We start from the raw sequence: 14,011 nt of genomic DNA, 5'->3' as shown, positions 1-14,011 counted from the left end.
TGTAGCCCGAAGATATTATGTCGAGTACCCAATGGTCTGAGGTCAGCTGCAATCAGGCCAACCAGAAGGGGCACAGGCAGTTGAGGAAAGAGCTGGGTGGTGGATCCTGGGAAGTGACTGGGGTGCTGTCCTCAGGCGAATCCTTAAAACACCCATTTCTAGTTTCCTTGGCCTCTGGAAGAATCAGGCTGGACAGAGGAATGGGAAGACAAAGTGTGACACCGTTTAAATTCTTTGTCTCTGTCCTTCTTCCTGTAGGAGCTGGACTGAGGGACACACCAGGACCTTGATGGAGGCGGAGGGGGACTGAACGGCTTTCTAGCCTGCAGAGTGGTGTGTAGGCCCACAGAATGGAGGGTGACATGGGAATCTTTAAGGCTGTGGAGCTGTGCATTGAAAAGAGCTCAGAAAAGAGCCTACTTGCTCTTTGGCCCCCAGGCTCACTTCGGGCACAGATGATCCTACTAGGGGCCGGGATCCTCTGCTGCTCCCAGGAGTCGGGTCCCTGGCTGGACTAAGGGTCCAACCGCAGCGGTACTGCCAAGAAGCTCTGGGGCAGGCACGTAGTCTGACACAGGTCCTTTGCCTGAAGCCCCCTTCTTCTGCGGTGCCTGGCAAACCCATAGACTTCAACTGCTTCTTAGGCGCTGGGGAGGGGGAACAATGCCAGGTGGATTCCGTTGCCGGTGGCGCTGACGCCAAGCATGGAGTCAGATCGAGAAGGCTCCAAGGGAAGACGAAGAGCAGCCTCCGTGAGGAGGGCCCTCAAACAGATATCCTGCTCCTTCTGAGTTTGAGGGCCAACATTTTGCAGATCCTGCACTTATCCTTTCTGTGGGACTCCCCCAAACTCTTTAAACAGCTTTCATGGGGGGGGGTGTCACTAATGGGCATCGGTCAGCTGCATAATGAACATGGCTTAAAGGCTGGGGAATGGGACATGCCCCGCTCTGAGGCGAAGTCCCAACCAGGGCTCTAACTCCTAAACTACTACTCTAACACTTAACATATAGGTCTAGCTAAGTACTGATCAACTAACAACAAAGGAGACAGAACAATGGACTGTAAGAACCACTAACGATCTTGCAATGTAAGACAAGGCGCTCTGACCAACCATCACGGGCGGTAAGAAGGAACTGAGAGGGCATAGGGTCGGCAGCACCTAATATACCAACGCATGAACACGGCACTCAAGGGGGTGCTACAGCCGACCTTACGGATACCGCTAAGGCAAAAATCTCTGACGACTGTGCACGTGGGCGCTCATGCACCTAGAATGGAATCGACATGAGCAAGCACTCAAAGAAGAATAATCCTTATTAACTGAAATGACTGCTAATGAGGAAGAAGACCCATAAAGCTACAAGTAAAAACCAGAAAAATCTGTAATAGCCCAATGAAATTTGAATAAAGCTTTTGAGGGAAAAGAAGGTTCAATGAAACCATTTAATCTTCGCTGCAGTGTCTGATAGTCAACGGATGTCCTGACAGTGGCTTCATCCTCTAAGTGAAATTACCTTTGTTGGCCTGTTGAAAAGACAGGCACCTCCCCCTCTGAGTAAAAATTCTTTGTATTCTGCAATGCTGCATCTTGAAAATTTTCTGGAGTGGTAAACCCTAAAATGACAAAGAATCAATTGAGTAAATACCACACTGAACCCAGTTACTAGAGATGAAAATTATAACCCTCCTTTGAGCTGCTCTAATTTTTTTTTGCTACAAGAGAGATATACAACCGTCAGAGCAATGACAGCAGCTCAGTGGGAGTCCTTCATGTTTTGAAAAACAAAACAAAAAAAAAATCAAGCATTTTAACACTGTTTTGTATTTTTTTAAAATTACATTTCTCTCTTTACTATATGAATCCATAGCAAGGATGCAACAGCGTCTCTATAATCTTCTTAATAATTTAACATTCTCTATGCCAACTGAATAGTTACCATGTTCCTTCTCACTAAAAGAATCCAATGTGGTGGTACCATATATTTGGAGGCTGACTGATTTTTCACTTCAGCTCCTGGATGGATTGCATCCCTTTCTCATTTCTTGCTGATTGTTTAAGATAGCCTTCTCTGTTGAAGATCAGTGACTCTGGATTAATTTTTAACACAAAAAGGTATCTCCACTGCAAAAAGTTGGTGTTCCTTTTGTCCAACACACAACTCAAAGATCCGGGGGGAATCCTATTGGATATTTTTATGCTTCACTAAATAGGTGCTAGACAACTTCAAATCTGGGAGGAAGGATAGATGAGCCAGACAGCTCGTATCAAAGTGACCAGTGGCTGAGTAGTCAAAGCTGAAGAAACTATGCTCACTCTGTAGTATAGTAGCTGTAGGATCTAGCATCTACAAGGCATGCTTAGGCTGTGACAGAAGAGTCTACCAGGATCAAAGATGAGACCTTAGGCCCCAGTTTCACAAACAGTTGATTAGAAAAGGAGAATTTAACAAAACCTGGCAGCTCCTGAGCTCCATTTTAGAAAAAAAGAATTAGGCAGGCCTGTTCCATGAAGGAGGAAACCCTGCTCATACCCAGATATGCTTCCCTCTCAGATTTTACTAACACTCACCAATCATTTAGCTAGAAATTGAAAAAAAACCACCCTCCATCTTGAGAGCAAAACCATAGGTATCTGGTGCTGTTGCCACTATAAAAAAAAAAAAAATAGAAGGTGGGATCTGGTGCCAGTGCTGACTCAAAATGAAAAAAATAACAGTACAATTTCAAGAGTCAATAACAATATTTAGAACACCCCCGAAACAAATGTGTGCAAAAATAATGTTTTGAGTTTGAAATCGTATGTTGTAAAGTGCATTTGAAGTGACAAACTAAAAATTAAAGAAGATTGTCCAATTGAATTTATCTAAGATGTCTGTTACTTCAAGTGCTGGACTTCTACTGTTTGCTGCATGGATAACATGAGCCTCTGAGCTAAAAGAGAGGCCAAAGCAGACTGCACAGTTTAGGGTTCACTCTATTTAAAATAGTATGGTAAGACACAAAGTGATTATTCTTTTTTAGAAAAACCATCAAGACTTGGGTTGAAAAAGTTCCAATAAAATGTCCCAAGCCAACCCATAAACTTCAGGCATTATATTTCATTGTAGTCATTTACCACTGTATGCCATTTTTCACAGATGTAGGTCTAAGCTGGTAACTTTCTTCACCAGTCTGGGGAATTATCAGCCATGCCCAAATCAGTATTTTGCCCTTACATCCTGGTTTCATTTATTATCCAACCAACAAACTAACCTTCCAGCTGGGACTTTCTACCCAGCCACAACTCCCAGGACTTCCCATCTACATCTAGAGTCTCCCTTCCCCAGCAACTACTGGGGGAGCCTGCAGCTTCTCTCTGTAGTTAGCCCCTTTCTCAATCAACCCCCAGTTTCCTGCAGCTCTTTATAGGGAACTCCTGTTCCATTTTCAGCTGCATCTGATTAGTGAACAAGGATGATTGGCCGCTGGCCCTTAAAGGGAAAGACCACCCTATTATAGTACAGATATTAGCATCCTGGCAAAACTCCAGTTTGGATTATACATTCTGCTTACCTAAATTTTCACTGCAGTTTCAATTGGAAAAGTTATTTTCTTACTACTTATCCTAAACTATTGTGTAGTATTATTGTGTTTTGTTAAATACCTATTTTGTTCCATTCCAAAAGTGACTGCACTTCAGTAGTGGGTACAGTGGTTCCTATATACAATTTTAAACATTTACAAAAATGTTGGCATCCTTTTGGTATGGAAGAGATATATGAAGATAATTTTAACTACTGTCTGGAAAACTAAGAATAAAAAACTGGACATACCAAAACAGTCAGTACAAATTCTCAGATTTTTTCTCTTCAGAAAGTTTGGGTTGAAGTAGCTCAGCTATGAAATGTGGTTTTGCAACATTCAGTCTTTGTTCCCTTCCATTTTGTCATTCTACACAGCAGGCATTAGTGCTGCCTGTTCTCTCAAAACTAGAGATTTGGTATCTCTTCTCTTATAGAGACACTGAGCAAGGGGAGGCAGAAAGCCCTATGAGCTCCCCCATGAACTCCACTCTAAAAATATAAATTAGAATCAAAACATCCCATGTTACGAGTCAATGTTATGTTCCTTAATTTCTGTATGTTTGAGTTGTTCAGCACAAATGTTTGTCCCCACTGCTAATGTACTAGCTTTTCATCTAGTGCTGAAACAGATTTATGATGCTCAACAAATAAATACTTATATCACACTGTGCACTCTGATCTCATCTCCAAAGCCCTCAGTTACTGATTTTACAGCATACCCTGTTTCCTCCATGATGCAGCCACCCCAGGATTCTATGCAGTCACATTCTTCTCAGACAAAACCAAACATACAAAAGAAAGAAGGAAATTTGTTATAAATATACTGGCAGCAAAAATAAAACTTTATATATAAAGAAGGTTTTAATTAGTATATATTGCGGTCAGATGGCTGTTTATCATATCAGAATGTAGCCTTAAAACTGGAATGTTCTTGTGCATATGACAGACAGATTTTTGTTCCATCTGCTTTGAATTATTAACAACAACATCCCAATCTATCAATCAACTTATGTTCTTTGCATATAGAGCAGAAAGTGGTTGAATGAAAGGGGTTTATACTAGCTACATCATCTAAGTCAACAATAACTTATTTGTTAATTAAAAATACAGGAGTAATGTTAATCAAAGTAAAAATGTCTTACAATCTGTAAAACAAGAATTATATAGTGCGGACAAGAATCTGTTAAAAAAATACTCTATTCTGGATACCTCTGCAAACATTCAGTATTTCTGAACAGAGAATAACCACATGTCATTTGGTAGAATTTGCTTCTTTTCTAGCCATGTTATTTATACCTTGATCACTTTTCCATTGTTAGGCTATTACATCTGCTTGCTGGGTAATGCTACTAATGCTTGTACTTCTACCACCACTTTCAAAAATGACGTTGAGACTCAATTTACTTGTTACTCTCTGCAAGACATACCTAAAACAAGGATACAATTTCTTATTTTTCCTTTAAAAAAAAAAAAGAGTATTAACCCAGCCCAACAATGAGAGGAAAGGTTTTCCTGACTAGATTCTACTGCTTTTTGAAGGATTTGATGACATCTCCAGTACACAACATATATCAACAGTTATCACACAACAGTACTGGAGATAGAATAGGAAATAACTGTGCTAAGTAAAAGGAAATAATGCTGTATCTCAGATAAATGGTATGGTAACTGCTAATTAATCGTGACCACATAATAGTGAAAGGAATACTGCTTTGACAAATATTTTGTCTTGGATGAGAAAAACTTGGACAAGCATGTCTGACATATTCAAAATTGCGGCCTCATCCTGGACTCCTTGGGTCAAATTCAGAAGTGATACTTAAGGTGATGAAAGTTAGATACTCAGAGCCAAATCCAAAGCCCACTGAAGCCAATGGAAAAAACTCCAAATGGAAGTCAATGGGCTTTGGATCAGGCTCCCCAGAAGTACTTACACCCACTCTACTCATGTGCTGTAGTGTTTAAGCTGGGCTAATTCACCTGCCATGGAGCAGAAGATGTAAAAAAAGATGTGAGTTAAACTACCATCGTCCAACATTAATTTATATTTTCTTGCACTTCTTGGAGTTTAAGTTAGACTCCTTTGCACATAGATTCCATGTGACTTAATTACATCTATTCTACTTAAGTTATAGGTAAGGGAGTCTGAGTGCAAGGGGAGCGGAGGTCTAAGTTAGCATAACAGTTCTAAGTTACACCACTGTACACATCAATTATGAATCTGATCCTTTCACTCAGACAAAAGTGTCACTGAAGTCAGAGACTGAGGACTGTAAAATGAGTGCACAACCGGGTCGTGGTTTATTTGGCCTTGATTTGGCTAAAATCAAGTTTTGGTTCTTATTGTAATTCTCCAGCGTATAACAAAATCAATGGCTGTATGTTATTTACAGTTATGTCGATGTACATTTGTATGTAACCATACCCTTTACAAAAAGCTTGTATGTTCAGCAAAAGAGGAGGATAGAAGAAAGTCAGTGCACAATGACAGTACATACTCGGTTTTCTGGTTGCTGGCTCCCACTGTATTCCCAGGTTCTGAGCCAAACTTTGTGATAATTCCTGTGCCATAGCCAATGGGAGGGCATACTGTTTTTAGAGGGGAGTATAACAGTAAAGATAGTACACCGTTAGTTACTACAAATTATACTGCAACACTTCATTCTGGTTTACTACTAATTCAGTATCATATATAGAAATTTTATCAAACCCATGTGTGACTGCATGCACACACCAAAGAAACAAAGACCAGAGGAGCTGGTACCTGCCTTTACCAAGCAGTCAGTCTGGTCCACTCAGTACCTTTCACAATGAAAATACAAATTTTTCAAAGCAAACTAATTAGCGTGATACACATATTGGGCCAAATTCTCCTCCCAGTTACGCTGGTGGAACCCACTGGCTAACTAAGAGAAAAATTTAGCGCAGTATGTAGAAAGCAAAGGTTTTGGGCAGTATAGCTAGATCCATGTAATTACAATGGATTTTCAACAGTGTTGTTGCATTTTTGGTGGTATAGTCAGAGGCTAAAACAAAGTGCCAAATATAAGGAATGGTGAATTCATAAAGAGGAAATTGTACATTTAAAACATTTTAATAGAAAGGGTTACCTCATTCACTCCAACTCCTCTGGTCACGGAACAAACCCCTCCAAAGTAACTCAAGCTACTTCTCTTGTAGTGGAATGTCACATTCCTTAAGAACATAAATAAATAAAATAAAATAAAAAAATTACCATATATACTCGTTCATTAGCCTATTCATTTATAAGCTGACCCCCCAAGATGGATAGGTAAAAATAGTAAAAACTGTATCATCTTTTCATAAGCCGACCCTATATTTCAGGGGTGGCAAACTTTGGCTAACGGCCCGTCAGGGGAAGCCACTGGCTGATCGGGATGTTTTGTTTACCTGGAGCGTTCACAGGCACGAAGCCCTCAGCTCCTTGTGGCCGCGGTTCGCCGTTCCCAGCCAATGGGAGCTGCAGGAAGTGGCGCACCACTTCCCGCAGCTCCCGTTGCCTGGGAACGGCAAACCGCGGCCACAGGGAGCTGAGGGACTCCATGACTGCAGACACTCCAGGTAAACAAAACGACAATGTATTAGATATTCAATTCAATGATTTCACAGAGTTTAAAATCATCAAATTTTGGTGTAGACCCGTTTATAAGCTGACCCCCGCTCTTTGATGCGTCACTTTTTTACCAAAAATATTCGGCTTATGAACGAGCATATACAGTAAATAAAATATACATAGGATGTTGAATGAGAAATTTCATGCAGTAAAGTTCAATAGGACACCCATTCAGTCATCTGAAAGATCAAATTCCCATATAACAATATATGTTGTGTGCATTAGTATTCATTTAATATCTATTCATTTAGAGACAAATTCTCAATGGTAACTGATTCACTTTTAAAATGGAACACATCAAAAGAGTGAACTAGATGAAACTTGCAACATGGAGACACTTATTCTCTAGATTTAGCCCCACCCTCAACCTGTAAACAAAAATCAGAAAGTGCAAATATATCAGATGTTCTTAAAAGAAAAACTAGATCTTGCTAATCCAAACAGGAATGTCAAATTTTGTAACATTAAACATCTTTGGATCTGATTAGTACTTGGACAGATGACCCTTTGAATATACTTGATTTTCCAGGTTTGCTGACTGTCTAACAACAATAACTACTTGTAATGGATTTTTTTGTAAATAAATTTTATTTTGAATGATTTTATATACAGTACAGCACTTGATGCCTTGACTTGAATCATAATGCTAATGCTCTACAATACTATATTGGAGACCTGGGCATGATTCATTTTCCTGTTACCTTGCTCAATGACTTCAACAGTAAAAAAAAATTAAGCAGCCTACTGTCACACTGCCATGAGCTGGGATCTTATCAGAAGTCACAAGCTAAGGCCAACCCTTGTTGGTTCTTGGATAGATTTCCAAAGGAAAAATGAATCTGAAGAACACAATATCTTCTGTGCACCAGACTGTAGCCATTATTTCATCTCCTATGGAATCTCATCCTTCAGTTCCAATTACACTGCTACCATCAGTTTTTCTATTATATTTCACATTTAATTGTCTTTTAAGGGATATTATATAAATACAGATTAATGTAATCTGAAAGTTCAATTGCACAAGTGTCAGTAAATTCAGATGAGTGTCTCATCACAGGACCCCTAACCCAACCCTCTTTTGTGTACATACTTTACAATTTCAAGTGTCTTTATTTCATGACCACACAGAATTAATAGATACAATATATCAATTCAGCAAGTGACAGTATAATATTTAGAAAGGATGCAATTTCTTTTATAAGTCCATGTAAATAATATTTTGTACAATTACAAATCTTACAAAATCATGCCATGAATATTCTGTTGTAATTCATAAATACAAGGAGGCAGAGTAATGGAAACTGTGAAACTCTAATAGCTCTGGCTTAATGTTCTATTAAGTTGTTTTTCATATTGCTGTAAATATCGTAAGTAGGGTTGTCAACCCTTTAGGATTGTTCTGGAGTCTCCAGGAATTAAAGATTAATCTTTAATTAAAGATTATGGTATGTGATGAAACCGTCAGGAATAGTCCAACCAAAATTGGCAACTCTCAAATCATTCTATAAGGAGGAGAAAAATCATTGAAGCAAAGGTGGGACATTGAACTACGATGATAAATATTACAAAAGTAATTCTATTTTTAAGATAAAATTCTTGAAACTGAGCTGCACAGCGTCTAATTATAAAAAATGCACACAAAAATGCTTCATAAATAGGAGATTGTTATGAATAATTACATCATAGATGAAAAACAAATTAGTGTCCACCTTGTTGCAGTGATTACAGTAAATCAACACAAAAAAAATGGAAATCATGGTATAGCACCATATTCCACAAGAAAGATTTTTTTCACATGAATAAAAAAGCCACAATCCTGTAGTCCTTGCACACACAACACTCCCATTAAGGGTGGCCAGATGCCCAGTTTTCGACTGAAAAGTCTGGTCGAAAAGGGGACACGAGTGTCCAGTCAGATCTACTGACTGGACACACAAAATCCAGTTACCACGGGTGGGGTAGGCATCAAGTCATCACCCACGCCAGCCCCTACTCAGCCAGGGCCGTCTCCTACCTGCGTCAGGTGGCTGCAGCTCCCAGCCCCGCAGGTTAGTCCCTCCTGACCTAGGCGGGAGGGGAAATGTAGCGAGTGATGGGGGGAGGAGGAAGAGGAGAGGATGGGGGCAGGGCCTCGAGGGGAAGGAAATGGCAGGGGCAGAGCCACGTGGGAAGAGGCAGGTCAGGGGAGGTTAAAGCACTCCTGCTGGACTGTCCATTTTTTAAATATTACCAAGTTGGCAACCCTAATTCCCATTTAAGTCAAGGAAGGTAGGATGTACAATAGTTGCAGGACTGGGCCCTAGTAGACTATGGAAACTATTCCTCCTTGGCACAAAAATGAAGTATACAAGAGTTGTGCCTGGAGAAAATCTTTAAAAGCCTTTGGTTATATCTATGCCCATACTTGCAACAAATGCAATGGTTCCTACAGTCAATGTAAAACTAAAAACACAGGGGTAAATCTACACACCGCCAACCAGATCAATTATCTTGACTGGATGCTAGGGAGATCAGTGAGTAAGGAGGAGGAATTCACACCATCCCTGCCCAGATTGTAGTGGCAGAAAAAGCCACTGGAAGCTACTGGCTGGAATAGCTTCTGCACCCCTAGCATTTGCCTTCAGCAGATGAGAATAAAATTGAGGATGTGCATACAGACAGATCCCCTACCCTGTCCCCTCCAGACTGTTGTACCAGAAAGCCCCTGCAGAACTGGGCTCTGAACTGCATAATGGATGTGCAACCCCATGAGCCCCCCCCAAATCCTCCTCTTCCCCCCAGCTACGTGCAGCGAAAACATTGTAGTTTTCTAGCCAGAGGCCTCTCTGTGCCCACAGACATGCAGGTAGGATTTGCCCCAAAATGCATAGCTTCTCCGGCCAAATTCATTTCCGGTTTAAGCATGTGCACCTCCATGAGTTTCCATGACCGATTTCAGTGCAGCCATAGGGATGAGTGAAATATTGTCACTGGAACATTCCTGTAGAGGGCACCCTCAGTTCTGCCCTCTCCTGCTACTCATTGGAAGGAGGATGGTACATTGCAGAGCTGGTTGATGGGTCAAACCTCCTCAAGGGCATGTTGGATCATATTAAAGAAGTTCTTTATTAAAATCACAAATGAGTTTGATTCCCCATAGTTTAAATTCCAGGGTATTACTAATTAAGAGGTCTCTTGGTTTTTGGTACTGTTTCTCTCCCTCTATGTGTGAAACTTGCAAGCTGCTAATTGCATTAGTACATTCTAAGACAGAGTCTGTTCTCAAAGCAATTCTTTGTAACAACAACTACTCACGCAGAGAGAGACTTAAAGCAATACTCTGTAACAGAAACAGCACCCAGAGACTCCCCGCCCTTTTGTTGTATTCATCTCGCTTTGTTAACAATTGTGATTAAAATAGAGATAGAGGATGTATGTGGATGAATACTTGGTGTGGATAACAACTGAATGATCAGGGAGGTGCCAGCCTAAGAATCCAGTGTCCATCGGCTGAAGAAGGCGTCAAGTGGAAATAACCAGAGGACCCCCAGAGGGCAAACTGGAATCCATCCAACAGCCTCAAGGATGGGAGAACCAAAGAACAAGATAACATCTGGCAGCACGGGGCCGTCAGGAATGTGCCATCTGCTGATTGATTCAGCAACAGCATGATAAAGCAATTCTCATAGACTGGCATAGGAAAAAATTCCTATAAAAATGGACTCTAGAAAGTGAGAACTTTGGGGTCTGATTCTGCAAACCAACTTCCAGGAGCATCAGATGAGCATCTGACAAGGCCCTGCTCCCTCCTCACGTCCAGGCCACCTGGCCAGTGGCTTGGCATGAGCAACTCTAAGGCTGGTAACTATGATAACAACCTTGCAGAACCTGTGTGTGTGTGTGTATGAATGAATGTGTGAATAAATATGGAATTGAATGGAATGTTATAGCTATAACTAACTGCTTACTATGATTCTTTCTGTATTCACAATAAATGTGACATTTTGCCTTTTCCCCTTTAATAAGATCCTGCTGGTTTTTATTTTATTGGTATAACAGGCACGGTAATAGCCATGTTTACTCAATCCTGTAGCTGCACTGAGTTCAGCCATAGGAACATAGCAGCACCATCTTGGACCCTCAAGGGTGTCTTTGAGGTCTGCTGGCCCTACCATGGGAACCTCTATGTAAGATAATCTAATATACAATATAAAAACTATCGCATGGTCATCAATAGAAAAACATTCAGGAGACTAGTGGGCTATGTTCCCTGATAAATAAGCTGTATATACAAGTAGTTTTTTTTAAGATAGCAAACTATCAAATCAATCAAATCTACTCTAATCAAAGATCTAATCAGATTTCATGAAAGATATGGCCAGAGCACACTATGGTAAATGTTTGGGCTCTATTTACAAGTGAATAATAGTTCTACAGGCTTCAAAATTTCATAATACACATCGGTATGCCTGTAATATACCTTGCTGCACACTGTAGACAGGACTATTACTAGATTAAAATAACAGAAACTGGCAGCTATAGGCAAAGGTTGGTTGACGTGCAGACAGAGAATAAAAGAGAGAGGAAGGCTGGTAGACAAGTAGACATTCTACATGTGTAAAAACTAATGGATTAAACCATCATCTAATAGTACATACGAGAGGAGGTGTACAGCATCAGTATGCTGTTTGATATAGTACTGTCGATATTTGGAGAAGTCATGAAGCATCTGCAGAGGGTCAGGGCGAATGTTAATCCGATCCCTGTCTGTCCAGGTTTCCACAGCAACCAAAACCACCCTGGTGTTCAGCTGTTCCTTGTATATCTGGGGACAGAGACAGGACAGGCACAGGAGTAGAACACTGGGTCAGACATGCACAGTTAGCCAGTCAGAGTCAGCGGAAGGACAAGGAGGATAAAGAAAGAGGGAAACATGGGGAAATAGTTAGCTGATATGCCTAAAAATCTATAATCTGCTAATCTTATTTTATTAAATTTACTATTCTAGAGGACAAAATGCATTTTACAAATTCCAATTTTGACCTCCTATTTTTCCCCTTTACTGTTTCTTATGTCTGATCATTTTAGTAACTGATCACTACTCAGGAATATCTACATTTCCCCATAGAAATTTCCTAAAGACACACTGATTGATCTCAATGACCAAAGAAGAGGTCACACCAATCCTCAATCAACTTGAAGGAAAGTAGCGCTGTTTTCTCCAAAACAGTTCTATCAAAAACTTTTTAATTCACATATATAGTTTGATTCTCATTTACACTAAGACCACTTCACTCTCACATTAATTCCTCTTTACACTGCAACAGTGGTATAAATACTGTTTGCACCAACTTTAAGGGCACCTTGTCCTGTCAAAGCAGGGTAAATGGGTATAAGTGTAAATGAGAATCAGGCCCTAAACATTTATTAACGTAACTTTAAGATATAAGTAACCTTTGTTCACAAAGGTTTATTTTAGTGATAGAATAAATGTTCTATATAATTCAGAGTTTAAAGTACTATATTTTCTATAACATATTCAAGACTTGCAAGTTTGCAAAGGAGCTTATATTCCTCATTCACATTTGTTTGTCTGCAATTAGAAAGCAGGGCCAAGGTGACACACGAAGAGGACTCACTACCCAGATAGAATCAGCAGTGTTTAAAGTGATTGATTTTTAATTCAAATAGCATACAAACAGTTACCAAAGAGCATCTCCAGGAGTCACCATATATTTTTACAAATACACTTTTTAATTTTTTCATCAAATTACACCTAGAATGTCCAATATAATGTATAACTATTCTGCCTACTGAGCTATGATGGGTGCATCCACTGAATAAATCAACAATTACATTAGCCCTTTTGTTGGAACATCAGCCCGTTTATGCCTAAAAGGAATCAGCAGGCAACACACAGGTTGGAAAACAGGCAGTGAGCACAAGGACAGGAGAGATCAACCAGACAAGTTTAATTTTTTCCAGAAAAGATTTTCAAGAAGGAATTGCATATCAAGAAAAGTCTTGTGATAATGTGTTCTTTCTAAAGGAGCCAAGTGAGTGTATATATGATCCATCGTTTGTGAGAGGGTGATTTATTGATTGCCAAAAGCAATATCGTGAAAATATGGAAATCCAATAAGGCCAGATGAATAAAATCTTAGCTGATGTTTGATTTCCTGAAGCAGACAGATATCGTGAGTAGGTGGAGAGGGGGCACGTAAGGACCTGATACTCTTGAAGTGCCAGTAACCAGTACACTTCAGCAAGAAACACAGCCATGACCCCTGGATCCATAGGGGAAATGCAAGGAGGAAACTTTCTGCTACATTTCAGGTTCCCTTTAAAATAAATGGAGACACCTCGGTACAGGCCCTTCATGAAAGGAAAAATGGACAGAGCCTGAATGTTTATGCATCCAGCAGTTGGTGTACACTCTTGCTAAAACCCACTGTGCAAATTATTCCTGCACTGATCAGTGCTAATTTGTAAAGGTGGTATGGTGTGAATGGCCATTGGCAGCCAGAACAGGGACACACAATAGCATCGTTTACTGCAGAATTGGTCAAAATACTTCTGAAGATACATTCACTGACTTCCCGGTCAAAATCATTATTCTGAAATTAACTACAAGCAAAAAGGGAGAAAACCAAGAGAACTAATAAAAACAGAAAGCAATGAGCGATCAAATGAGTTCTACCAAGCACAGTAAAAATACCAAGGAAAAACAATTTAAGAAAATATAGAGTCTGTGTCTTTTTAAAACTCATCCTACTGAAAATTTATTATAGTACAATATATTTTACAGACAGATTAAGCTAGTCATACCCTG

At 40.0% G+C, this 14,011-nt stretch overlaps 1 protein-coding gene across 6 annotated transcripts in view; it reads right to left on the bottom strand.

The window, feature by feature from the left end:
* The window catches only part of ADAM23 (ADAM metallopeptidase domain 23), a 270,352-nt gene that overhangs the window by 60,703 nt on the left and 195,638 nt on the right, over positions 1 to 14,011 (bottom strand). For all 6 annotated transcript variants that reach the window (XR_014713559.1, XM_084643108.1, XM_084643111.1 and 3 more), the window contains exons 11-15: positions 11,838 to 12,004; positions 6,677 to 6,761; positions 6,065 to 6,155; positions 4,286 to 4,334; positions 1,518 to 1,617 (exon numbers count right to left, since the gene is read on the bottom strand). Coding sequence is in view for 5 of the 6 variants with exons in the window: in XM_084643108.1 (XP_084499234.1) it covers positions 1,518 to 1,617; positions 4,286 to 4,334; positions 6,065 to 6,155; positions 6,677 to 6,761; positions 11,838 to 12,004 (492 nt within the window). In the remaining variant the exon portion in view is untranslated. The remainder of the gene's footprint in view (positions 1 to 1,517; positions 1,618 to 4,285; positions 4,335 to 6,064; positions 6,156 to 6,676; positions 6,762 to 11,837; positions 12,005 to 14,011) is intronic.

This window comes from Lepidochelys olivacea (genome assembly GCF_965140295.1).
Source record: "Lepidochelys olivacea isolate rLepOli2 genome assembly, chromosome: 11".
NCBI classification, from domain to species: domain Eukaryota; kingdom Metazoa; phylum Chordata; order Testudines; family Cheloniidae; genus Lepidochelys; species Lepidochelys olivacea.
This window is presented reverse-complemented; position numbering and strand designations above follow the sequence as displayed.